We start from the raw sequence: 27,490 nt of genomic DNA, 5'->3' as shown, positions 1-27,490 counted from the left end.
CTACTATATTTACAATATGTTTACAATTTATCTACTATATCTACAATTTGTCTGCAATATATCTACGATATATCTACTATATTTACAATATATCTACTATATTTACAATATATCTACAATATGTCTACACTATATTTACAATATGTTTACAATATATCTACTATATCTACTATATCTGCTATATCTACAATATGTCTAAAATATATCTACAATATGTCTACAATGTGTCTACAATATATCTTCTATATCTACTATGTCTACAATATGTCTACAATATGTCTCCAATATGTCTACTATATCTACAATATATCTACAATATGTCTACAATATGTCTACAATATGTCTACAATATATCTACTATATCTACAATATATCTACTATATCTACTATATCTACAATTTGTCTGCAATATATCTACGATATATCTACTATATTTACAATATGTCTACTATATCTACTATATGTTTACATGTCTACAATATCTACAATATATCTACTATATCTGTTATATCTACAATGTGTCTACAATATGTCTACAATGTGTCTACAATATATCTACTATATCTACTATATCTACAATATGTCTACACTATATCTACAATATGTCTACAATGTGTCTACAATATATCTACTATATCTACTATATGTTTACATGTCTACAATATCTACAATATGTCTACAATATGTCTATAATATATCTACAATATGTCTACAATATGTCTACAATATATCTACTATATTTACAATATGTTTACAATATATCTACAATATGTCTACAATATGTCTATAATATATCTACAATATGTCTACAATATGTCTACAATATATCTACTATATTTACAATATGTTTACAATATATCTACAATATGTCTACAATATGTCTACAATATGTCTACAATATATCTACTATATTTACAATATGTTTACAATATATCTACAATATGTCTACAATATATCTACAATATATCTACAATATATCTACAATATGTCTACAATATATCTACTATATCTTCAATATGTCTACAATATATCTACTATATCTTCAATATGTCTACAATATGTCTACAATATATCTACAATATATCTACAATATGTCTTCAATATGTCTACAATATATCTACTATATCTACAATATATCTACTATATCTACTATATCTACAATATGTCTACAATATGTCTACAACATATCTACTATATCTTCAATATGTCTACAATATATCTATAATATGTCTACAATATGTCTACAATTTGTCTGCAATATATCTACGATATATATCGACTATATTTACAATATGTTTACAATATATCTACAATATGTCTACAATATGTTTAAAATATATCTACAATATGTCTACAATATGTTTAAAATATATCTACTATATCGACTATATTTACAATATGTTTACAATATATCTACAATATGTCTACAATATGTTTAAAATATATCTACAATATGTCTGCAATATATCTACTATATCGACTATATTTACAATATGTTTACAATATATCTATAATATGTCTACAATATGTTTAAAATATATCTACAATATGTCTACAATATATCTACTATTTCTAATATATATACTATATCTACAATATGTCTACAATATATCTACTATTTCTAATATATATACTATATCTACAATATGTCTACAATATATCTACGGTATGTCTACAATATATCTGTCTCTGTTTGTGTATTTCTCAGACGTAGCGGTCTGCATTTTGATAAGTTCTCTCTCTCTGTCTCTCTTTCTCTCTCTTCCTCTCTCTGTTTCTCTCTTTCATCTCTCTCTCGTTCTCTCTCTTCCTCTCTCTGTTTCTCTCTCTCGTTCTCTCTCTGTTTCTCTCTCTCTTCCTCTCTCTGTTTCTCTCTCTCGTTCTCTCTCTTCCTCTCTCTGTTTCTCTCTCTCGTTCTCTCTCTCTGTCTCTCTCTCTCTTCCTCTCTCTGTTTCTCTCTCTTCCTCTCTCTGTTTCTCTCTCTCGTTCTCTCTCTTCCTCTCTCTGTTTCTCTCTCTCGTTCTCTCTCTGTCTCTCTCTCTCGTTCTCTCTGTTCATCTCTCTCTGTCACTCAATTCAATTCAAGGGGCTTTTCTTTGCATGGGAAACATATGTTAACATTGCCAAAGCAAGTGGAATAGATAATCAACAAAAGAGAAATAAACAATGAAAATGAACAGTAAACATTACACAGTTTTAAAAGAATATTGACATTTTCAAATGTTATATTATCGTCTCTGTACAGTGTTGTAATAATATCTATCTCTCTTTCTCCTTCTCCCTCTCTCTGTCTCTCTCTCTCTCTCTCTCCATATGTGTGTGTGTGTGTGTGTGTGTGTGTGTGTGTGTGTGTGTGTATGTAGCTGCTGGAGTTGTTTGACAGTGAGGATCCCAGGGAGAGAGAATACCTGAAGACCATCCTGCATCGTGTCTACGGCAAACTGCTGGGTCTACGGGCGTACATACGTAAACAGATCAACAACATCTTCCTCAGGTAAAACACACAGCTATGTCTTACTGTACTTATGAGGACTTTTTGGGGACCAACAATTGATTTTCTACTTTCCCTAACCACCACACACACACACACACACACACAGAGACGCTCATTCAGACACACACACACACACACACACACACACACACACACACACACACACACACACACACACACACACACACACACACACACACACACAGACACTCATTCAGACACACACACACACACACAGTAACATTCACAGACAGATCAACATCCTTAAGTAATACGCTAACAAATGCAAATAGAAACATTGCGTGTGTGTGTGTGTGTGTTCCTCTAGGTTCATCTATGAGACTGAACACTTCAACGGAGTAGCAGAGCTACTGGAGATTCTGGGCAGGTGTGTTCTCTTTATCTTTACATCTTTACATCAGGTGTGTTCTCTTTACATCTTTACATCAGGTGTGTTCTCTTTACATCTTTACATCTTTACATCAGGTGTGTTCTCTTTACATCTTTACATCAGGTGTGTTCTCTTTACATCTTTACATCAGGTGTGTTCTCTTTACATCTTTACATCAGGTGTGTTCTCTTTACATCTTTACATCAGGTGTGTTCTCTTTACATCTTTACATCAGGTGTGTTCTCTTTACATCTTTACATCTTTACATCAGGTGTGTTCTCTTTACATCTTTACATCTTTACATCAGGTGTGTTCTCTTTACATCTTTACATCAGGTGTGTTCTCTTTACATCTTTACATCAGGTGTGTTCTCTTTATCTTTACATCAGGTGTGTTCTCTTTATCTTTACATCAGGTGTGTTCTCTTTACATCTTTACATCAGGTGTGTTCTCTTTACATCTTTACATCTTTACATCAGGTGTGTTCTCTTTACATCTTTACATCAGGTGTGTTCTCTTTACATCTTTACATCTTTACATCAGGTGTGTTCTCTTTACATCTTTACATCTTTACATCAGGTGTGTTCTCTTTACATCTTTACATCTTTACATCAGGTGTGTTCTCTTTACATCTTTACATCAGGTGTGTTCTCTTTACATCTTTACATCAGGTGTGTTCTCTTTACTTTACATCTTTACATCAGGTGTGTTCTCTTTACATCTTTACATCTTTACATCAGGTGTGTTCTCTTTACATCTTTACATCTTTACATCAGGTGTGTTCTCTTTATCTTTACATCTTTACATCAGGTGTGTTCTCTTTACATCTTTACATCTTTACATCAGGTGTGTTCTCTTTACATCTTTACATCAGGTGTGTTCTCTTTACATCTTTACATCAGGTGTGTTCTCTTTACATCTTTACATCTTTACATCAGGTTTTCATCTTTATCTTTATCAGGTGTGTTCTCTTTACATCTTTACATCAGGTGTGTTCTCTTTACATCTTTACATCAGGTGTGTTCTCTTTACATCTTTACATCAGGTGTGTTCTCTTTACATCTTTACATCTTTACATCAGGTGTGTTCTCTTTACATCTTTACATCTTTACATCAGGTGTTTCTCTTTATCTTTACATCACATCTTTAGGTGTGTTCTCTTTACATCTTTACATCTTTACATCAGGTGTGTTCTCTTTACATCTTTACATCAGGTGTGTTCTCTTTACATCTTTACATCAGGTGTGTTCTCTTTACATCTTTACATCAGGTGTGTTCTCTTTATCTTTACATCAGGTGTGTTCTCTTTATCTTTACATCAGGTGTGTTCTCTTTATCTTTATCTTTACATCAGGTGTGTTCTCTTTCAGGTGTGTTCTCTTTACATCAGGTGTGTTCTTTTATCTTTACATCAGGTGTGCTCTCTTTATCTTTGCATCAGGTGTGCTCTCTTTATCTTTACATCAGGTGTGTTCTCTTTATCTTTACATCAGGTGTGCTCTCTTTATCTTTACATCAGGTGTGTTCTCTTTATCTTTACATCAGGTGTGTTCTCTTTACATCTTTACATCAGGTGTGTTCTCTTTATCTTTACATCAGGTGTGTTCTCTTTACATCTTTACATCAGGTGTGTTCTCTTTACTCTTTACATCAGACATCTTTACATCAGGTGTGTTCTCTTTATCTTTACATCTTTACATTCTCTTTCTCTTTATCTTTACATCAGGTGTGTTCTCTTTACATCTTTACATCAGGTGTGTTCTCTTTATCTTTACATCAGGTGTGTTCTCTTTATCTTTACATCAGGTGTGTTCTCTTTATCTTTACATCAGGTGTGTTCTTTATCTTTACATACATCTTTACATCAGGTGTGTTCTCTTTATCTTTACATCAGGTGTGTTCTCTTTCTCTTTACATCAGGTGTGTTCTCTTTCTCTTTACATCAGGTGTGTTCTCTTTATCTTTACATCAGGTGTGTTCTCTTTATCTTTACATCAGGTGTGTTCTCTTTATCTTTACATCAGGTGTGTTCTCTTTATCTTTACATCAGGTGTGCTCTCTTTATCTTTACATCAGGTGTGCTCTCTTTATCTTTACATCTTTACATCAGGTGTGTTGTGTTCTCTTTATCTTTACATCAGGTGTGTTCTCTTTATCTTTACATCAGGTGTGCTCTCTTTATCTTTACATCAGGTGTGTTCTCTTTATCTTTACATCAGGTGTGTTCTCTTTACATCTTTACATCTTTACATCAGGTGTGTTCTCTTTACATCTTTATATCTTTACATCAGGTGTGTTCTCTTTACATCTTTACATCAGGTGTGTTCTCTTTACATCTTTACATCAGGTGTGTTCTCTTTACTTTACATCTTTTCATCAGGTGTGTTCTCTTTACATCTTTTCTCTTTATCTTTACATCAGGTGTGTTCTCTTTACATCTTTACATCTTTACATCAGGTGTGTTCTCTTTACATCTTTACATCTTTACATCAGGTGTGTTCTCTTTACATCTTTACATCAGGTGTGTTCTCTTTACATCTTTACATCAGGTGTGTTCTCTTTACATCTTTACATCAGGTGTGTTCTCTTTACATCTTTACATCAGGTGTGTTCTCTTTACATCTTTACATCTTTACATCAGGTGTGTTCTCTTTACATCTTTACATCAGGTGTGTTCTCTTTACATCTTTACATCTTTACATCAGGTGTGTTCTCTTTACATCAGGTTCTTTACATCAGGTGTGTTCTCTTTACATCTTTACATCAGGTGTGTTCTCTTTACATCTTTACATCTTTACATCAGGTGTGTTTCTCTTTACTTTATCTTTACATCAGGTGTGTTCTCTTTACATCTTTACATGTGTTCTTTACTTTACATCTTTACATCAGGTGTGTTCTCTTTACTTTATCTTTTCATCTTTACATCAGGTGTTACAGGGTGTGTTCTCTTTCTTTACATCTTTACATCTTTACATCAGGTGTGTTCTCTTTACTCTTTTACATCAGGTGTGTTCTCTTTACATCTTTACATCAGGTGTGTTCTCTTTATCTTTACATCAGGTGTGTTCTCTTTACATCTTTATCTTTGTTCTCTTTATCTTTATCAGGTGTGTTCTCTTTATCTTTACATCAGGTGTGTTCTCTTTACATCTTTACATCAGGTGTGTTCTCTTTACATCTTTACATCAGGTGTGTTCTCTTTATCTTTACATCAGGTGTGTTCTCTTTCTCTTTACATCAGGTGTGTTCTCTTTTATCTTTTACATCAGGTGTGTTCTCTTTTACATCTTTACATCAGGTGTGTTCTCTTTATCTTTACATCAGGTGTGCTCTCTTTATCTTTACATCAGGTGTGTTCTCTTTATCTTTACATCAGGTGTGTTCTCTTTACATCTTTACATCAGGTGTGTTCTCTTGACATCTTTACATCAGGTGTGTTCTCTTTATCTCTTTACATCTTTACATCAGGTGTGTTCTCTTTCTTTATCTTTACATCAGGTGTGTTCTTTTACATCTTTACATCAGGTGTGTTCTCTTTATCTTTACATCAGGTGTGTTCTCTTTATCTTTACATCAGGTGTGTTCTCTTTATCTTTACATCAGGTGTGTTCTCTTTATCTTTACATCAGGTGTGTTCTCTTTATCTTTACATCAGGTGTGTTCTCTTTATCTTTACATCAGGTGTGTTCTCTTTATCTTTACATCAGGTTGTGTTCTCTTTATCTTTACATCAGGTGTGTTCTCTTTATCTTTACATCAGGTGTGTTCTTTTTACACATCAGGTGTGTTCTCTTTATCTTTACATCAGGTGTGTTCTTTTACATCAGGTGTGCTCTCTTTATCTTTGCATCAGGTGTGCTCTCTTTATCTTTACATCAGGTGTGTTCTCTTTATCTTTACATCAGGTGTGCTCTCTTTATCTTTACATCAGGTGTGTTCTCTTTATCTTTACATCAGGTGTGTTCTCTTTACATCTTTACATAAGGTGTGTTCTCTTTATCTTTACATCAGGTGTGTTCTCTTTACATCTTTACATCAGGTGTGTTCTCTTTCTCTTTACATCAGGTGTGTTCTCTTTATCTTTACATCTTTACATTAGGTGTGATCTCTTTATCTTTACATCAGGTGTGTTCTCTTCATCTTTACATCAGGTGTGCTCTCTTTATCTTTACATCAGGTGTGTTCTCTTTACATCTTTACATCAGGTGTGTTCTCTTTATCTTTACATCAGGTGTGTTCTCTTTACATCTTTACATCAGGTGTGTTCTCTTTATCTTTACATCAGGTGTGTTCTCTTTATCTTTACATCAGGTGTGTTCTCTTTATCTTTACATCAGGTGTGTTCTCTTTATCTTTACATCAGGTGTGTTCTCTTTATCTTTACATCAGGTGTGTTCTCTTTATCTTTACATCAGGTGTGCTCTCTTTATCTTTACATCAGGTGTGTTCTCTTTATCTTTACATCAGGTGTGTTCTCTTTACATCTTTACATCAGGTGTGTTCTCTTTACATCAGGTGTGTTCTCTTTCTCTTTACATCAGGTGTGTTCTCTTTCTCTTTACATCAGGTGTGTTCTCTTTCTCTTTACATCAGGTGTGTTCTCTTTCTCTTTACATCAGGTGTGTTCTCTTTCTCTTTCAGGTGTGTCTCTTTAGGTGTGTTCTTTTCTCTTTACATCAGGTGTGTTCTCTTTATCTTTACATCAGGTGTGTTCTCTTTATCTTTACATCAGGTGTGTTCTCTTTCTTTACATCAGGTCTCTTTATCTTTACATCAGGTGTGTTCTCTTTATCTTTACATCTTTACATCAGGTGTGTTCTCTTTATCTTTACATCTTTACATCAGGTGTGTTCTCTTTACATCTTTACATCTTTACATCAGGTGTGTTCTCTTTACATCTTTACATCTTTACATCAGGTGTGTTCTCTTTACATCTTTACATCAGGTGTGTTCTCTTTACATCTTTACATCAGGTGTGTTCTCTTTACATCTTTACATCTTTACATCAGGTGTGTTCTCTTTACATCTTTACATCAGGTGTGTTCTCTTTACATCTTTACATCAGGTGTGTTCTCTTTACATCTTTACATCTTTACATCAGGTGTGTTCTCTTTACATCTTTACATCTTTACATCAGGTGTGTTCTCTTTATCTTTACATCTTTACATCAGGTGTGTTCTCTTTACATCTTTACATCTTTACATCAGGTGTGTTCTCTTTACATCTTTACATCTTTACATCAGGTGTGTTCTCTTTACATCTTTACATCAGGTGTGTTCTCTTTACTTTATCTTTGTTCTCTTTATCTTTACATCAGGTGTGTTCTCTTTACATCTTTACATCAGGTGTGTTCTCTTTACATCTTTACATCAGGTGTGTTCTCTTTACATCTTTACATCTTTACATCAGGTGTGTTCTCTTTACATCTTTACATCAGGTGTGTTCTCTTTACAGCTTTACATCTTTACATCAGGTGTGTTCTCTTTACATCTTTACATCAGGTGTGTTCTCTTTACATCTTTACATCTTTACATCTTTTCTCTTTACATCTTTACATCAGGTGTGTTCTCTTTACATCTTTACATCTTTACATCAGGTGTGTTCTCTTTACATCTTTACATCTTTACATCAGGTGTGTTCTCTTTACATCTTTACATCAGGTGTGTTCTCTTTACATCTTTACATCAGGTGTGTTCTCTTTACATCTTTACATCTTTACATCAGGTGTGTTCTCTTTATCTTTACATCAGGTGTGTTCTCTTTATCTTTACATCAGGTGTGTTCTCTTTATCTTTACATCAGGTGTGTTCTCTTTATCTTTACATCAGGTGTGTTCTCTTTATCTTTACATCAGGTGTGTTCTCTTTATCTTTACATCAGGTGTGTTCTCTTTATCTTTATCTTTACATCAGGTGTGTTCTCTTTACATCTTTTCTCATCTTTATGTGCTCTCTTTATCTTTACATCAGGTGTGTTCTCTTTATCTTTACATCAGGTGTGTTCTCTTTATCTTTACATCAGGTGTGCTCTCTTTATCTTTACATCAGGTGTGTTCTCTTTATCTTTACATCAGGTGTGTTCTCTTTACATCTTTACATCAGGTGTGTTCTCTTTATCTTTACATCAGGTGTGTTCTCTTTACATCTTTACATCAGGTGTGTTCTCTTGACATCTTTACATCAGGTGTGTTCTCTTTATCTTTACATCTTTACATTAGGTGTGTTCTCTTTATCTTTACATCAGGTGTGTTCTCTTTATCTTTACATCAGGTGTGCTCTCTTTATCTTTACATCAGGTGTGTTCTCTTTATCTTTACATCAGGTGTGTTCTCTTTATCTTTACATCAGGTGTGTTCTCTTTATCTTTACATCAGGTGTGTTCTCTTTATCTTTACATCAGGTGTGTTCTTTTATTCTTTACATCAGGTGTGTTCTCTTTATCTTTACATCAGGTGTGTTCTCTTTATCTTTACATCAGGTGTGTTCTCTTTATCTTTACATCAGGTGTGTTCTCTTTATCTTTACATCAGGTGTGTCTCTCTTTATCTTTTTATCTTTACATCAGGTGTGTTCTCTTTATCTTTACATCAGGTGTGTTCTCTTTACATCTTTACATCAGGTGTGTTCTCTTTATCTTTACATCAGGTGTGTTCTCTTTCTCTTTACATCAGGTGTGTTCTCTTTCTCTTTACATCAGGTGTGTTCTCTTTCTCTTTACATCAGGTGTGTTCTCTTTCTCTTTACATCAGGTGTGTTCTCTTTATCTTTACATCAGGTGTGTTCTCTTTATCTTTACATCAGGTGTGTTCTCTTTACTTTATCAGGTTGTTCTCTTTATCTTTATCAGGTGTGTTCTCTTTATCTTTACATCAGGTGTGTTCTCTTTATCTTTACATCAGGTGTGTTCTCTTTATCTTTACATCAGGTGTGCTCTCTTTATCTTTACATCAGGTGTGTTCTCTTTATCTTTACATCAGGTGTGTTCTCTTTACATCTTTACATCTTTACATCAGGTGTGTTCTCTTTACATCTTTATATCTTTACATCAGGTGTGTTCTCTTTACATCTTTACATCAGGTGTGTTCTCTTTACATCTTTACATCAGGTGTGTTCTCTTTACATCTTTACATCACATCAGGTGTGTTCTCTTTACATCTTTACATCTTTACATCTTTACATCTTTACATCTTTAGGTGTGTTCTCTTTACACATCTTTCTCATCTTTACATCAGGTGTGTTCTCTTTACTCTTTATCTTTACATCTTTATCAGGTGTGTTCTCTTTACATCTTTACTTTTATCTTTATCAGGTGTGTTCTCTTTACATCTTTACATCAGGTGTGTTCTCTTTACATCTTTACATCTTTACATCAGGTGTGTTCTCTTTATCTTTACATCAGGTGTGTTCTCTTTACATCTTTTCTCTTTATCTTTACATCTTTACATCAGGTGTGTTCTCTTTACATCTTTACATCAGGTTACATCTTTTACATCTTTACATCAGGTGTGTTCTTTACTCTTTATCTTTACATCAGGTGTGTTCTCTTTATCTTTATCTTTACATCTTTACATCAGGTGTGTTCTCTTTACATCTTTACATCTTTACATCAGGTGTGTTCTCTTTATCTTTACATCAGGTGTGTTCTCTTTATCTTTACATCAGGTGTGTTCTCTTTATCTTTACATCAGGTGTGTTCTCTTTATCTTTACATCAGGTGTGTTCTCTTTATCTTTACATCAGGTGTGTTCTCTTTATCTTTACATCAGGTGTGTTCTCTTTATCTTTACATCAGGTGTGTTCTCTTTACATCTTTACATCAGGTGTGTTCTCTTTACATCTTTACATCTTTACATCAGGTGTGTTCTCTTTACATCTTTACATCTTTACATCAGGTGTGTTCTCTTTATCTTTACATCTTTACATCAGGTGTGTTCTCTTTATCTTTACATCAGGTGTGTTCTCTTTACATCTTTACATCTTTACATCAGGTGTGTTCTCTTTACATCTTTACATCAGGTGTGTTCTCTTTACATCTTTACATCTTTACATCAGGTGTGTTCTCTTTACATCTTTACATCAGGTGTGTTCTCTTTACATCTTTACATCAGGTGTGTTCTCTTTACATCTTTACATCAGGTGTGTTCTCTTTACATCTTTACATCTTTACATCAGGTGTGTTCTCTTTACATCTTTACATCTTTACATCAGGTGTGTTCTCTTTACATCTTTACATCAGGTGTGTTCTCTTTACATCTTTACATCTTTACATCAGGTGTGTTCTCTTTACATCTTTACATCTTTACATCAGGTGTGTTCTCTTTACATCTTTACATCAGGTGTGTTCTCTTTACATCTTTACATCTTTACATCAGGTGTGTTCTCTTTATCTTTACATCAGGTGTGTTCTCTTTATCTTTACATCAGTTGTGTTCTCTTTATCTTTACATCAGGTGTGTTCTCTTTATCTTTACATCAGGTGTGTTCTCTTTATCTTTACATCAGGTGTGTTCTCTTTATCTTTACATCAGGTGTGCTCTCTTTATCTTTACATCAGGTGTGTTCTCTTTATCTTTACATCAGGTGTGCTCTCTTTATCTTTGCATCAGGTGTGCTCTCTTTATCTTTACATCAGGTGTGTTCTCTTTATCTTTACATCTTTACATCAGGTGTGTTCTCTTTACATCTTTACATCAGGTGTGTTCTCTTTATCTTTACATCAGGTGTGTTCTCTTTACATCTTTACATCAGGTGTGTTCTCTTTATCTTTACATCAGGTGTGTTCTCTTTATCTTTACATCTTTACATCAGGTGTGTTCTCTTTATCTTTACATCAGGTGTGTTCTCTTTACATCTTTACATCAGGTGTGTTCTCTTTATCTTTACATCTTTACATTAGGTGTGTTCTCTTTATCTTTACATCAGGTGTGTTCTCTTCATCTTTACATCAGGTGTGCTCTCTTTATCTTTACATCAGGTGTGTTCTCTTTACATCTTTACATCAGGTGTGTTCTCTTTATCTTTACATCAGGTGTGTTCTCTTTACATCTTTACATCAGGTGTGTTCTCTTTATCTTTACATCAGGTGTTCTTCTCTTTATCTTTACATCAGGTGTGTTCTCTTTATCTTTACATCAGGTGTGTTCTCTTTATCTTTACATCAGGTGTGTTCTCTTTATCTTTACATCAGGTGTGTTCATCTTTATCTTTACATCAGGTGTGTTCTCTTTATCTTTACATCTTTCTTTATCTTTACATCAGGTGTGTTCTCTTTATCTTTACATCAGGTTGTTCTCTTTACATCTTTACATCAGGTGTGTTCTCTTTCTCTTTACATCAGGTGTGTTCTCTTTCTCTTTACATCAGGTGTGTTCTCTTTCTCTTTACATCAGGTGTGTTCTCTTTATCTTTACATCAGGTGTGTTCTCTTTATCTTTACATCAGGTGTGTTCTCTTTATCTTTACATCTTTTCTCTTTACTTTTACATCAGGTGTGTTCTCTTTATCTTTACATCAGGTGTGTTCTTTTATCTTTACATCAGGTGTGTTCTCTTTTATCTTTACATCAGGTGTGTTCTCTTTACTCTTTACATCTTTACATCAGGTGTGTTCTCTTTACTCTTTATCTTTACATCAGGTGTGTTCTCTTTATCTTTACATCAGGTGTGTTCTCTTTACATCTTTACATCAGGTGTGTTCTCTTTACATCTTTACATCAGGTGTGTTCTCTTTACATTTTACATCTTTACATCAGGTGTGTTCTCTTTACTTTACATCTTTACATCAGGTGTGTTCTCTTTACATCTTTACATCAGGTGTGTCTCTTTACATCTTTACATCTTTACATCAGGTGTGTTCTCTTTACATCTTTTCTCTTTACATCTCTTTACATCTTTACATCTTTAGGTGTGTTCTCTTTATCTTTATCTTTACATCATCTTTACATCAGGTGTGTTCTCTTTACATCTTTACATCTTTACATCAGGTGTGTTCTCTTTACATCTTTACATCAGGTGTGTTCTCTTTACATTTTACATCTTTACATCAGGTGTGTTCTCTTTACATCTTTACATCTTTACATTGTGTTCTCTTTACTTTACATCAGGTGTGTTCTCTTTATCTTTACATCAGGTGTGTTCTCTCTTTACATCTTTACATCAGGTGTGTTCTCTTTATCTTTACATCAGGTGTGTTCTCTTTACATCTTTACATCAGGTGTGTTCTCTTTACATCTTTACATCAGGTGTGTTCTCTTTACATCTTTACATCTTTACATGTGTTTCTTTTACTTTACATCAGGTGTGTTCTCTTTTACATCTTTACATCAGGTGTGTTCTCTTTACATCTTTACATCAGGTGTGTTCTCTTTACATCTTTTCATCTTTACATCAGGTGTGTTCTCTTTATCTTTACATCAGGTGTTCTCTTTATCTTTATCAGGTTGTTCTCTTTATCTTTACATCAGGTACATCAGGTGTGTTCTCTTTACATCTTTACATCAGGTGTGTTCTCTTTTACATACTTTATCTTTACATCAGGTGTGTTCTCTTTATCTTTACATCATTTTCATCTTTACATCAGGTGTGTTCTTTACATCAGGTGTGTTCTCTTTACATCTTTACATCAGGTGTGTTCTCTTTATCTTTACATCAGGTGTGTTCTCTTTATCTTTACATCAGGTGTGTTCTCTTTATCTTTACATCAGGTGTGTTCTCTTTATCAGGTGTGTTCTCTTTACATCAGGTGTGTTCTCTTTATCTTTACATCACATCAGGTGTGTTCTCTTTATCTTTACATCAGGTGTGTTCTCTTTATCTTTACATCTTTCTTTATCTTTACATCATCAGGTGTGTTTTTATCTTTACATCATCTTTACATGTTCTTTTTACATCACATCAGGTGTGTTCTCTTTACATCTTCTTTACATCTTTACATCAGGTGTGTTCTCTTTATCTTTACATCAGGTGTGTTCTCTTTATCTTTACATCAGGTGTGTTCTCTTTACATCTTTACATCAGGTGTGTTCTCTTTACATCTTTACATCAGGTGTGTTCTCTTTATCTTTACATCAGGTGTGTTCTCTTTATCTTTACATCAGGTGTGTTCTCTTTACATCTTTACATCTTTACATCAGGTGTGTTCTCTTTACATCTTTACATCTTTACATCAGGTGTGTTCTCTTTACATCTTTACATCTTTACATCAGGTGTGTTCTCTTTATCTTTACATCTTTACATCAGGTGTGTTCTCTTTACATCTTTACATCAGGTGTGTTCTCTTTACTTTACATCTTTACATCAGGTGTGTTCTCTTTACATCTTTACATCTTTACATCAGGTGTGTTCTCTTTACTCTTTACATCAGGTCTTTTACATCAGGTGTGTTCTCTTTACATCTTTACATCAGGTGTGTTCTCTTTACATCATCTTTACATCTTTACATCAGGTGTGTTCTCTTTCTTTATCTTTACATCAGGTGTTCTCTTTATCTTTACATCAGGTGTGTTCTCTTTATCTTTACATCAGGTTGTTCTCTTTACATCAGGTGTGTTCTCTTTATCTTTACATCAGGTGTGTTCTCTTTATCTTTTATCTTTACATCAGGTGTGTTCTCTTTATCTTTACATCAGGTGTGTTCTCTTCTTTACATCATCTTCAGGTGTGTTCTCTTTATCTTTATCAGGTGTGTTCTCTTTATCTTTACATCAGGTGTGTTCTCTTTATCTTTACATCAGGTGTGCTCTCTTTATCTTTACATCAGGTGTGTTCTCTTTATCTTTACATCAGGTGTGTTCTCTTTATCTTTACATCAGGTGTGTTCTCTTTATCTTTACATCAGGTGTGTTCTCTTTATCTTTACATCAGGTGTGTTTCTTTTATCTTTACATCAGGTGTGCTCTCTTTATCTTTACATCAGGTGTGTTCTCTTTATCTTTACATCAGGTGTGTTCTCTTTACATCTTTACATCAGGTGTGTTCTCTTTATCTTTACATCAGGTGTGTTCTCTTTATCTTTACATCAGGTGTGTTCTCTTTATCTTTACATCAGGTGTGTTCTCTTTATCTTTACATCAGGTGTGTTCTCTTTATCTTTACATCAGGTGTGTTCTCTTTACATCTTTACATCTTTACATCAGGTGTGTTCTCTTTACATCTTTTCTCTTTACATCAGGTGTGTTCTCTTTCTCTTTACATCAGGTGTGTTCTCTTTCTCTTTACATCAGGTGTGTTCTCTTTATCTTTACATCAGGTGTGTTCTCTTTATCTTTACATCAGGTGTGTTCTCTTTATCTTTACATCAGGTGTGTTCTCTTTATCTTTAGGTGTGTTCTCTTTATCTTTACATCAGGTGTGTTCTCTTTTACATCTTTACATCAGGTGTGTTCTCTTTACATCTTTACATCAGGTGTGTTCTCTTTACTTTACATCAGGTGTGTTCTTTACATCTTTCATCTTTACATCAGGTGTGTTCTCTTTACATCTTTACATCAGGTGTGTTCTCTTTATCTTTACATCTTTTCTCTTTACATCTTTATCATCAGGTGTGTTCTCTTTACATCTTTACATCTTTACATCAGGTGTGTTCTCTTTATCTTTACATCAGGTGTGTTCTCTTTACATCTTTACATCAGGTGTGTTCTCTTTACATCTTTACATCTTTACATCTTTTTATCTTTACATCAGGTGTGTTCTCTTTACATCTTTACATCAGGTGTCTCTTTACTTTATCAGGTGTTTCATCTTTACATCAGGTGTGTTCTCTTTACTTTATCTTTACATCTTTACATCAGGTGTGTTCTCTTTACATCTTTACATCAGGTGTGTTCTCTTTACTTTTACATCTTTACATCAGGTGTGTTCTCTTTACTTTATCTTTACATCTTTACATCAGGTGTGTTCTCTTTACATCTTTACATTTACACTCTTTATCTTTACATCAGGTGTGTTCTCTTTATCTTTTACATCAGGTGTGTTCTCTTTATCTTTACATCAGGTGTGTTCTCTTTATCTTTACATCAGGTGTGTTCTCTTTACATCTTTTCTCTTTACATCTTTAGGTGTGTTCTCTTTACATCTTTACATCATGTGTTCTTTTACATCTTTACATCTTTACATCAGGTGTGTTCTCTTTACATCTTTACATCTTTACATCAGGTGTGTTCTCTTTTACATCTTTACATCAGGTGTGTTCTCTTTACATCTTTAGGTGTGTTCTCTTTACTTTATCTTTACATCTTTACATCTTTACATCAGGTGTGTTCTCTTTACATCTTTACATCTTTACATCAGGTGTGTTCTCTTTACATCTTTACATCAGGTGTGTTCTCTTTATCAGGTGTGTTCTCTTTACATCTTTACATCTTTACATCAGGTGTGTTCTCTTTACATCTTTACATCAGGTGTGTTCTCTTTACATCTTTACATCAGGTGTGTTCTCTTTATCTTTACATCAGGTGTGTTCTCTTTACTCAGGTGTGTTCTCTTTATCTTTACATCAGGTTGTTCTCTTTACATCTTTACATCAGGTGTGTTCTTTATCTTTACATCAGGTGTGTTCTCTTTTATCTTTACATCAGGTGTGTTCTCTTTACATCTTTACATCTTTACATCAGGTGTGTTCTCTTTACATCAGGTGTGTTCTCTTTACATCTTTTTACATCAGGTGTGTTCTCTTTACATCTTTACATCAGGTGTGTTCTCTTTACATCTTTACATCAGGTGTGTTCTCTTTTCTTTACATCTTTACATCAGGTGTGTTCTCTTTACATCTTTACATCAGGTGTGTTCTCTTTACATCTTTACACATCAGGTGTGTTCTCTTTATCTTTACATCAGGTCTTTACATCAGGTTGTTCTCTTTATCTTTACATCAGGTGTGTTCTCTTTATCTTTACATCAGGTGTGTTCTCTTTATCTCTTTGTTCTCTTTACATCTTTACAGGTGTGTTCTCTTTATCTTTACATCAGGTGTGTTCTCTCTTTATCTTTACATCAGGTGTGTTCTCTTTATCTTTACATCAGGTGTGTTCTCTTTATCTTTGCATCAGGTGTGTCTCTTTATCTTTACATCTTTTCTCTTTATCTTTACATCAGGTGTGTTCTTTATCTTTACATCAGGTGTGTTCTCTTTATCTTTACATCAGGTGTGTTCTCTTTACATCTTTACATCTCTTTATCTTTACATCAGGTGTGTTCTCTTTACTTTATCTTTACATCAGGTGTGTTCTCTTTATCTTTACATCAGGTGTGTTCTCTTTATCTTTACATCTTTACATCAGGTGTGTTCTCTTTATCTTTACATCAGGTGTGTTCTCTTTATCTTTACATCAGGTGTTCTCTTTTACTTTACATCAGGTGTGTTCTCTTTACATCTTTACATCAGGTGTGTTCTCTTTATCTTTACATCAGGTGTGTTCTCTTTACATCTTTACATCAGGTGTGTTCTCTTTATCTTTACATCAGGTGTGTTCTCTTTATCTTTACATCAGGTTGTTCTCTTTATCTTTACATCAGGTGTGTTCTCTTTATCTTTACATTACATCTTTACATCAGGTGTGTTCTCTTTATCTTCACATCAGGTGTGTTCTCTTTATCTTTACATCAGGTGTGCTCTCTTTATCTTTACATCAGGTGTGTTCTCTTTATCTTTACATCAGGTGTGTTCTCTTTACATCTTTACATCAGGTGTGTTCTCTTTATCTTTACATCAGGTGTGTTCTCTTTACATCTTTACATCAGGTGTGTTCTCTTTACATCTTTACATCAGGTGTGTTCTCTTTATCTTTACATCAGGTGTGTTCTCTTTATCTTTACATCAGGTGTGTTCTCTTTATCTTTACATCAGGTGTGTTCTCTTTATCTTTACATCAGGTGTGTTCTCTTTATCTTTACATCAGGTGTGTTCTCTTTATCTTTACATCAGGTGTGTTCTCTTTATCTTTACATCAGGTGTGTTCTCTTTACATCTTTACATCTTTACATCAGGTGTGTTCTCTTTACATCTTTACATCAGGTGTGTTCTCTCTTTACATCATCAGGTGTGTTCTCTTTACATCTTTATATCTTTACATCAGGTGTGTTCTCTTTACATCTTTACATCAGGTGTGTTCTCTTTACATCTTTACATCAGGTGTGTTCTCTTTACATCTTTACATCTTTACATCAGGTGTGTTCTCTTTACATCTTTACATCAGGTGTGTTCTCTTTATCTTTACATCAGGTGTGTTCTCTTTACATCTTTACATCTTTACATCAGGTGTGTTCTCTTTACATCTTTACATCAGGTGTGTTCTCTTTATCTTTACATCAGGTGTGTTCTCTTTACATCTTTACATCAGGTGTGTTCTCTTTACATCTTTGTGTTCTCTTTACATCTTTACATCAGGTGTGTTCTTTACATCAGGTGTGTTCTTTACATTTACTTTATCTTTACATCAGGTGTGTTCTCTTTATCAGGTGTGTTCTTTACATCTTTACATCAGGTGTGTTTCTTTACATCTTTACATCTTTACATCAGGTGTGTTCTTTACATCTTTACATCAGGTGTGTTTCTTTACTTTATCTTCTTTACATCAGGTGTGTTCTCTTTACATCTTTACATCAGGTGTGTTCTCTTTACATCTTTACATCAGGTGTGTTCTCTTTACATCTTTACATCAGGTGTGTTCTCTTTACATCTTTACATCAGGTGTGTTCTCTTTACATCTTTACATCTTTACATCAGGTGTGTTCTCTTTATCTTTATCATCAGGTGTGTTCTCTTTACATCTTTACATCAGGTGTGTTCTCTTTACATCTTTATCATCTTTACATCAGGTGTGTTCTTTATCTTTCACATCTTTACATCAGGTGTGTTCTCTTTACATCTTTACATCAGGTGTGTTCTCTTTACATCTTTACATCTTTACATCAGGTGTGTTCTCTTTATCTTTATCTTTACATCAGGTGTGTTCTCTTTATCTTTATCTTTATCTTTACATCAGGTGTGTTCTCTTTATCTTTACATCAGGTTGTTCTCTTTATCTTTACATCAGGTGTGTTCTCTTTATCTTTACATCAGGTGTGTTCTCTTTATCTTTACATCAGGTGTGTTCTCTTTACTCTTTACTTTACATCAGGTGTGTTCTCTTTATCTTTACATCAGGTGTGTTCTCTTTATCTTTACATCAGGTGTGTTCTCTTTATCTTTACATCAGGTGTGCTCTCTTTATCTTTACATCAGGTGTGTTCTCTTTATCTTTACATCAGGTGTGTTCATCACATCAGGTGTGTTCTCTTTACATCTTTACATCAGGTGTGTTCTCTTTATCTTTACATCAGGTGTGTTCTCTTTATCTTTACATCAGGTGTGTTCTCTTTACATCTTTACATCTTTACATCAGGTGTGTTCTCTTTACATCTTTACATCTTTACATCAGGTGTGTTCTCTTTACATCTTTACATCAGGTGTGTTCTCTTTATCTTTACATCTTTACATCAGGTGTGTTCTCTTTACATCTTTACATCAGGTGTGTTCTCTTTATCTTTACATCTTTACATCAGGTGTGTTCTCTTTACATCTTTACATCTTTACATCAGGTGTGTTCTCTTTACATCTTTACATCAGGTGTGTTCTCTTTACATCTTTACATCAGGTGTGTTCTCTTTACATCTTTACATCAGGTGTGTTCTCTTTACATCTTTACATCAGGTGTGTTCTCTTTACATCTTTACATCTTTACATCAGGTGTGTTCTCTTTACATCTTTACATCAGGTGTGTTCTCTTTATCTTTACATCAGGTGTGTTCTCTTTACATCTTTACATCAGGTGTGTTCTCTTTACATCTTTACATCTTTACATCAGGTGTTTCTCTTTATCTTTACTTTACATCAGGTGTGTTCTCTTTATCTTTACATCAGGTGTGTTCTCTTTCTTTACATCTTTACATCAGGTGTGTTCTCTTTATCTTTACATCAGGTGTGTTCTCTTTATCTTTACATCAGGTGTGTTCTCTTTACATCTTTACATCAGTGTGTTCTTTTATCTTTACATCAGGTGTGTTCTTTATCTTTACATCAGGTGTGTTCTCTTTATCTTTACATCAGGTGTGTTCTCTTTATCTTTACATCAGGTGTGTTCTCTTTATCTTTACACATCAGGTGTGTTCTTTATCTTTACATCATCTTTACATCAGGTGTGTTCTTTATCTTTACATCAGGTGTGTTCTCTTTATCTTTACATCAGGTGTGTTCTTTTATCTTTACATCAGGTGTGTTCTCTTTATCTTTACATCAGGTGTGTTCTCTTTATCTTTACATCAGGTGTGTTCTCTTTATCTTTACATCAGGTGTGTTCTCTTTATCTTTACATCTCTTTATCTTTACATCAGGTGTGTTCTCTTTATCTTTACATCAGGTGTGTTCTCTTTATCTTTACATCAGGTGTGTTCTCTTTATCTTTACATCTTTAGGTGTGTTCTCTTTATCTTTACATCAGGTGTGTTCTCTTTCTTTACATCAGGTGTGCTCTCTTTATCTTTACATCAGGTGTGTTCTCTTTATCTTTACATCAGGTGTGTTCTCTTTATCTTTACATCAGGTGTGTTCTCTTTATCTTTACATCAGGTGTGTTCTCTTTATCTTTACATCAGGTGTGTTCTCTTTATCTTTACATCAGGTGTGTTCTCTTTATCTTTACATCAGGTGTTTCTCTTTATCTTTACATCAGGTGTGTTCTCTTTATCTTTACATCAGGTGTGTTCTCTTTATCTTTACATCAGGTGTGTTCTCTTTATCTTTACATCAGGTGTGTTCTTTATCTTTACATCTTTACATCAGGTGTGTTCTCTTTCTTTACATCTTTTCTCTTTACATCAGGTGTGTTCTCTTTATCTTTACATCAGGTTTTCTCTTTATCTTTACATCAGGTGTGTTCTCTATCTTTACATCAGGTGTGTTCTCTTTATCATCTTTACATCAGGTGTGTTCTCTTTATCTTTACATCAGGTGTGTTCTCTTTATCTTTACATCAGGTGTGTTCTCTTTATCTTTACATCAGGTGTGTTCTTTTACATCAGGTGTGTTCTCTTTATCTTTACATCAGGTGTGTTCTCTTTATCTTTACATCTTTTCTCTTTATCTTTACATCAGGTGTGTTCTCTTTATCTTTTACATCATCTTTACATCAGGTGTTCTCTTTTACATCATCTTTTACATCAGGTGTGTTCTCTTTACATCAGGTTACATCTTTACATCAGGTGTGTTCTCTTTACATCAGGTGTGTTCTCTTTCTTTTACATCAGGTGTGTTCTTTTACATCTTTACATCTTTACATCAGGTGTGTTCTCTTTACATCTTTACATCAGGTGTGTTCTCTTTATCTTTACATCTTTACATCTTTACATCAGGTGTGTTCTCTTTACTTTATCTTTCTTTACATCAGGTGTGTTCTCTTTACATCTTTACATCAGGTGTGTTCTCTTTACATCTTTACATCAGGTGTGTTCTCTTTACATCTTTACATCAGGTGTGTTCTCTTTACATCTTTACATCAGGTGTGTTCTCTTTACATCTTTACATCTTTACATCAGGTGTGTTCTCTTTACATCTTTACATCAGGTGTGTTCTCTTTACATCTTTACATCTTTACATCAGGTGTGTTCTCTTTACATCTTTACATCTTTACATCAGGTGTGTTCTCTTTACATCTTTACATCAGGTGTGTTCTCTTTACATCTTTACATCAGGTGTGTTTTATCTTTACTTTACTTTTACATCTTTACATCAGGTGTGTTCTCTTTACATCTTTACATCTTTACATCAGGTGTGTTCTCTTTACATCTTTACATCTTTACATCTTTACATCAGGTGTGTTCTCTTTATCTTTACATCTTTACATCAGGTGTGTTCTCTTTACATCTTTACATCTTTACAGGTGTGTTCTCTTTATCTTTACATCAGGTGTGTTCTCTTTATCTTTACATCAGGTGTGTTCTCTTTATCTTTACATCAGGTGTGTTCTCTTTATCTTTACATCAGGTGTGTTCTCTTTATCTTTACATCAGGTGTGTTCTCTTTATCTTTACATCAGGTGTGTTCTCTTTATCTTTACATCAGGTGTGTTCTCTTTATCTTTACATCAGGTGTGTTCTCTTTATCTTTACATCAGGTGTGTTCTCTTTATCTTTACATCAGGTGTGCTCTCTTTATCTTTGCATCAGGTGTGCTCTCTTTATCTTTACATCAGGTGTGTTCTCTTTATCTTTACATCAGGTGTGCTCTCTTTATCTTTACATCAGGTGTGTTCTCTTTATCTTTACATCAGGTGTGTTCTCTTTACATCTTTACATAAGGTGTGTTCTCTTTATCTTTACATCAGGTGTGTTCTCTTTACATCTTTACATCAGGTGTGTTCTCTTGACATCTTTACATCAGGTGTGTTCTCTTTATCTTTACATCTTTACATTAGGTGTGTTCTCTTTATCTTTACATCAGGTGTGTTCTCTTCATCTTTACATCAGGTGTGCTCTCTTTATCTTTACATCAGGTGTGTTCTCTTTACATCTTTACATCAGGTGTGTTCTCTTTATCTTTACATCAGGTGTGTTCTCTACATCTTTACATCAGGTGTGTTCTCTTTATCTTTACATCAGGTGTGTTCTCTTTATCTTTACATCAGGTGTGTTCTCTTTATCTTTACATCAGGTGTGTTCTCTTTATCTTTACATCAGGTGTGTTCTCTTTATCTTTACATCAGGTGTGTTCTCTTTATCTTTACATCAGGTGTGCTCTCTTTATCTTTACATCAGGTGTGTTCTCTTTATCTTTACATCAGGTGTGTTCTCTTTACATCTTTACATCAGGTGTGTTCTCTTTATCTTTACATCAGGTGTGTTCTCTTTCTCTTTACATCAGGTGTGTTCTCTTTCTCTTTACATCAGGTGTGTTCTCTTTCTCTTTACATCAGGTGTGTTCTCTTTATCTTTACATCAGGTGTGTTCTCTTTATCTTTACATCAGGTGTGCTCTCTTTATCTTTACATCAGGTGTGTTCTCTTTACATCTTTACATCAGGTGTGTTCTCTTTACATCTTTACATCAGGTGTGTTCTCTTTATCTGGTGTATCAGTACATCTGTTCATCTTTACCTCTGTACATATTGTCTATTGGGTGCTCTAGGCCTTCCAGATCCACAATCCTGGTGAAGGTTTGTTCCTTCGTACCTGAACTTGGTTTTAGTTTCTCCTTGGCACTGACTTGATTAAGACATAAACCTAACTTCATGCTGAGACAGGGAGGGAGGGAGGGAGGGAGGAGGGTGAACCAGTGAGTGAAGGAGGGAGTGAGTCAGAGTTTTGGGGGAAGGAGGGAGTGAGTGAGAGAGAGAGAGAGAGAGAGAGAGAGAGAGATGGTGATGACAAGATATTATACTTTTTTCTTAATCCCTTTTTCCTCCTCTCCTCTTTTTCTCCTCCCACTCTTCCTCCCCACTGTTGCTCTTCCTCTACCTCTCCCCTCTTTTATTTTCTTTCTCTCACTCCTTTTTTGAATCCCACTCTCTCTTTCCATCCCCCTCCCTCTTTCTCTCTATCTTTTCTCCACATCTGCCCACCCAAACGTCCCCGTCTCCCACTCTGCTCTCTAATCATCTCTCTCTCTCTTTCTCTATCGTTCTCTGTCCCCCCACCACCCCCCTCTACAGCATTATAAACGGGTTTGCGCTACCCCTGAAGTCGGAACACAAGCAGTTCCTGGTTCGAGTCCTGATCCCTCTACACACAGCCAAGTCCCTGTCCATCTTCCATGCACAGGTCAGTCACGCACATACAGACAGACTCTCTCTCTCTCTCTCTTTCTCTCTCTCTCTCTGTTCCCCAGTATTAAGTGTTAAATAGGCTACCTGGGGCGGCAGGTGGCCTCGTGGTTAGATCGTTTGATTAGTAACCAGGAGGTTGCAAGATTGAATCCCTGAGCTGACAAGGTAAAAATCTGTCATTCTGCCCCTGAACAAGGCAGTTAACCCGCTGTTCCTAGACCCAACATTGAAAATAAGAATTTGTTCTTTATTGACTTGCCTAGTTAAATAAAAGGTTAAAAAATATATATATATATGAGAGACTGCAATGTGTACCCATGGCCACTGGAGAGCAGCCTCGAGTCACACTACATTCACACTGGCTGCAGATCCAGAACAAGTCACACCATCACACCAGTATGTATGTGTGTCTATGTAAATGTATCTGTGTTTAAAACATGTTGAGTTCTATTCAATCTGTATATACCGTCCGGGTTTTCATTAGCCAATAATTGCCATATGTTAAACTAATAAATACAATTGTCTCCGGCCAAATTGACCGGTAGAAAAAACAAAATGATGCAGGCTATCGGCGCGTCACTCGCCACTTTAAAATGTCAACTGGAGGCATGTTGAAAACATAGTTCATTGTTTGACTTCATATTATGAGGCACATCATTTCCTAGAAAATCCCAGCATAGAAATGTGGAGGTTAATTATTTTATGAAGACTTCATAGTCAGCGCGTGAGTTTCGTGTTTGCGGAAGCAATAGCCTACAATTTATCTGACCATTTCTACCAGCCTGCATGCCAGCTGTGATTTTTCATATGCACATTTTGGAACAGTTTAATTTCAATAATGATGTTTTTTGTTACTCAAAATCATTGTTGCCTGGTTAATAATAAAAATCTATAGTAAAATTATTATTATTTTTTTATCGAAAAGTTTAAATGAAACTAATGCCAGAGCATCAGCCTCTGCCATATGAGCACACTGAAATACCGTGATGCCTTGGTGGCTGCAGAAACGAGCTCACGGAACTCAGAGATGACCGATGCAGCTGTTGGCCTATAACGTCTATTTGTCAACTAAGTAAAAATCGATAAACCCAACAAATTAAAACAGGAGAAAATATAGTCTATCGATAAAAAATTCCACTTATTTCAAATCACATTAATCTATCTAGTCCGCCTGTCTGCCTCCCTGTCCTGATTTGCGCTATCTCTAGCGAACTTGCAACATTGCATCAACTAGCCTATTCTGGCGCTCAACGTTTCCTGCACGGATGAGCTCAGAACAGACAGCTATTTTTACTTAATTAAGGGAAAGAGGAAGGCTATTTTATGACGTTTCCACTGGATATATGGGATCATCAGATTGTGATATGTTGCTCTTTCACACCGAGACTTGGTGATTATATTAAGGGGGAGAATGTTGGGAAATATTTTTTTCAAATAGGCCTACTGTGAGGAACGATTAGGCTGTTATTCCCAATGGGTGTAAAGAAAAGAGAGACTTTGTTGACTTCCTGTGTGAGGTGAAGAAAACAGTTAGTGAGAAGCTCAGCTTGTTAGTGGTGGACATGGTGAGTTAAGACAATCAGAAATGAAACATCCACAAATGGCCACTTTCCTACATTTGCGTGCAGCAGACCCAGGTAGGCTGCATGCTCCGGGACGTGGGCTCCCTCACCACGAACAAGACAGACACCAGACCCACGATCATTGCTCACACGGAGCACTCCACACAAAAGACAATGAAAAAAATGGACAACTCGTAAATGATGGTCATGAAATGAATCAGAAACGTGTTTCTCACAAGTGTAGCAGGTTGTGAACTGTGCAAACAACGTTTCCACTCCGAGAATGAGAACACTAAATGACTGTAGGCGTAATTAGCAATATAACGCATTAACATACATTAATGTAACCACATGTCTGGGATTATCGGTAAATGTACTGCTGGTGACATCTCTAATTTAGAATTGATCAACGTCAAAGGGTACATTAACATGAAACAACAAATGCAGAAGAACTGGCGGGGAAACAGCGCAGCGCATTCTGGGGAGAGTCTATCTTCCCTGACAGACTCTTCTTGTCTCAAAATTTGCAATGATACTCAAGCGACATTATCTTCACACATATTCAATATGTTTTTCACTGACAGCCGCAACTCAATAATCAGCTAGTTGTTTTGTCACGCGCTGCCTGTGAAAGACTTCCTCATATGCCATTTATCGGATATAACCGCGGGAACTGTGGGTTATGATTCAACCCGCAGCACCGCTACCCACCAATATGCTGTTTCTCTCCTGTTGCTTTCACATCACCTCTCTTTCGTTGTCCAGAGGCAAAAGGCACAATCCTAGTCATATTAGAACCCATCGTAGTTATATTAGAACCCATCCTAGTCATATTAGAACCCATCGTAGTTATATTAGAACCTGTCCTAGGTATTTCTGAACCAATCCTAGTCATATTAGAACCCATGCTTGTCATATTAGAACCCATCCTAGTCATGTTAGAACCCATCCTAGTTATATTAGAACCCATCCTAGTCATGTTAGAACCCATCCTAGTTATGTTAGAACCCATCCTAGTTATGTTAGAACCCATCCTAGTCATGTTAGAACACATCATAGTCATATTAGAACCCATCCTAGTTATATTAGAACCCATCCTAGTTATATTAGAACCCATGCTAGTCATATTAGAACACATCCTAGTCATATTAGAACCCATCCTAGTTATGTTAGAACCCATCCTAGTCATGTTAGAACACATCATAGTCATATTAGAACCCATCCTAGTCATATTAGAACCCATCCTAGTCATATTAGATCCCATCCTAGTCATATTAGGTCCCATCCTAGTTATATTAGAACACATCCTAGTCATATTAGAACCCATGCTAGTCATATTAGAACCCATCCTAGTTATATTAGAACCCATGCTAGTTATATTAGAACCCATGCTAGTCATATTAGAACCCATCCTAGCCATGTTAGAACCCATCCTATGTATATTAGAACCCATCCTAGTCATATTAGAACACATCCTGGTTATATTAGAACCCATCCTAGTCATATTAGAACCCATCCTAGTCATATTAGAACCCATCCTAGTTATATTAGAACCCATCCTAGTCATATTAGAACCCATCCTAGTCATATTAGAACCCATCCTAGGTATATTAGAACCCATCCTAGTCATATTAGAACCCATCCTAGGTATATTAGAATCCATCCTAGTCATATTAGAACCCATCCTAGGTATATTAGAACTCATCCTAGTCATATTAGAACCCATCCCAGGTATATTAGAACCCATCCTAGTCATATTAGAACCCATCCTAGTCATATTAGAACCCATCCTAGCCATGTTAGAACCCATCCTATGTATATTAGAACCCATCATAGTCATATTAGAACACATCCTGGTTATATTAGAACCCATCCTAGTCATATTAGAACACATCCTGGTTATATTAGAACCCATCCTAGTCATATTAGAACCCATCCTAGTTATATTAGAACCCATCCTAGTCATATTAGAACCCATCCTAGTCATATTAGAACCCATCCTAGCCATGTTAGAACCCATCCTATGTATATTAGAACCCATCCTAGTCATATTAGAACACATCCTGGTTATATTAGAACCCATCCTAGTCATATTAGAACCCATCCTAGTCATATTAGAACCCATCCTAGGTATATTAGAACCCATCCTAGTCATATTAGAACCCATCCTAGGTATATTAGAATCCATCCTAGTCTTATTAGAACCCATCCTAGGTATATTAGAACCCATCCTAGTCATATTAGAACCCATCCC

At 35.1% G+C, this 27,490-nt stretch overlaps 1 protein-coding gene across 1 annotated transcript in view; it reads left to right on the top strand.

Moving 5' to 3' along the window:
* ppp2r5b (protein phosphatase 2, regulatory subunit B', beta) overlaps positions 1-27,490 on the top strand; it is a 94,463-nt gene that overhangs the window by 60,593 nt on the left and 6,380 nt on the right. The window contains exons 5-7 of the mRNA XM_065025237.1: positions 2,364-2,494; positions 2,823-2,882; positions 23,561-23,669. Coding sequence (XP_064881309.1) covers positions 2,364-2,494; positions 2,823-2,882; positions 23,561-23,669 — 300 coding nt within the window. The remainder of the gene's footprint in view (positions 1-2,363; positions 2,495-2,822; positions 2,883-23,560; positions 23,670-27,490) is intronic.

Source organism: Oncorhynchus nerka, linkage group LG12 (genome assembly GCF_034236695.1).
Source record: "Oncorhynchus nerka isolate Pitt River linkage group LG12, Oner_Uvic_2.0, whole genome shotgun sequence".
In the NCBI taxonomy this organism is placed as follows: domain Eukaryota; kingdom Metazoa; phylum Chordata; class Actinopteri; order Salmoniformes; family Salmonidae; genus Oncorhynchus; species Oncorhynchus nerka.
Note: the sequence above shows the minus strand (reverse complement) of the source record. Positions and strands in the feature narration are given on the sequence as shown.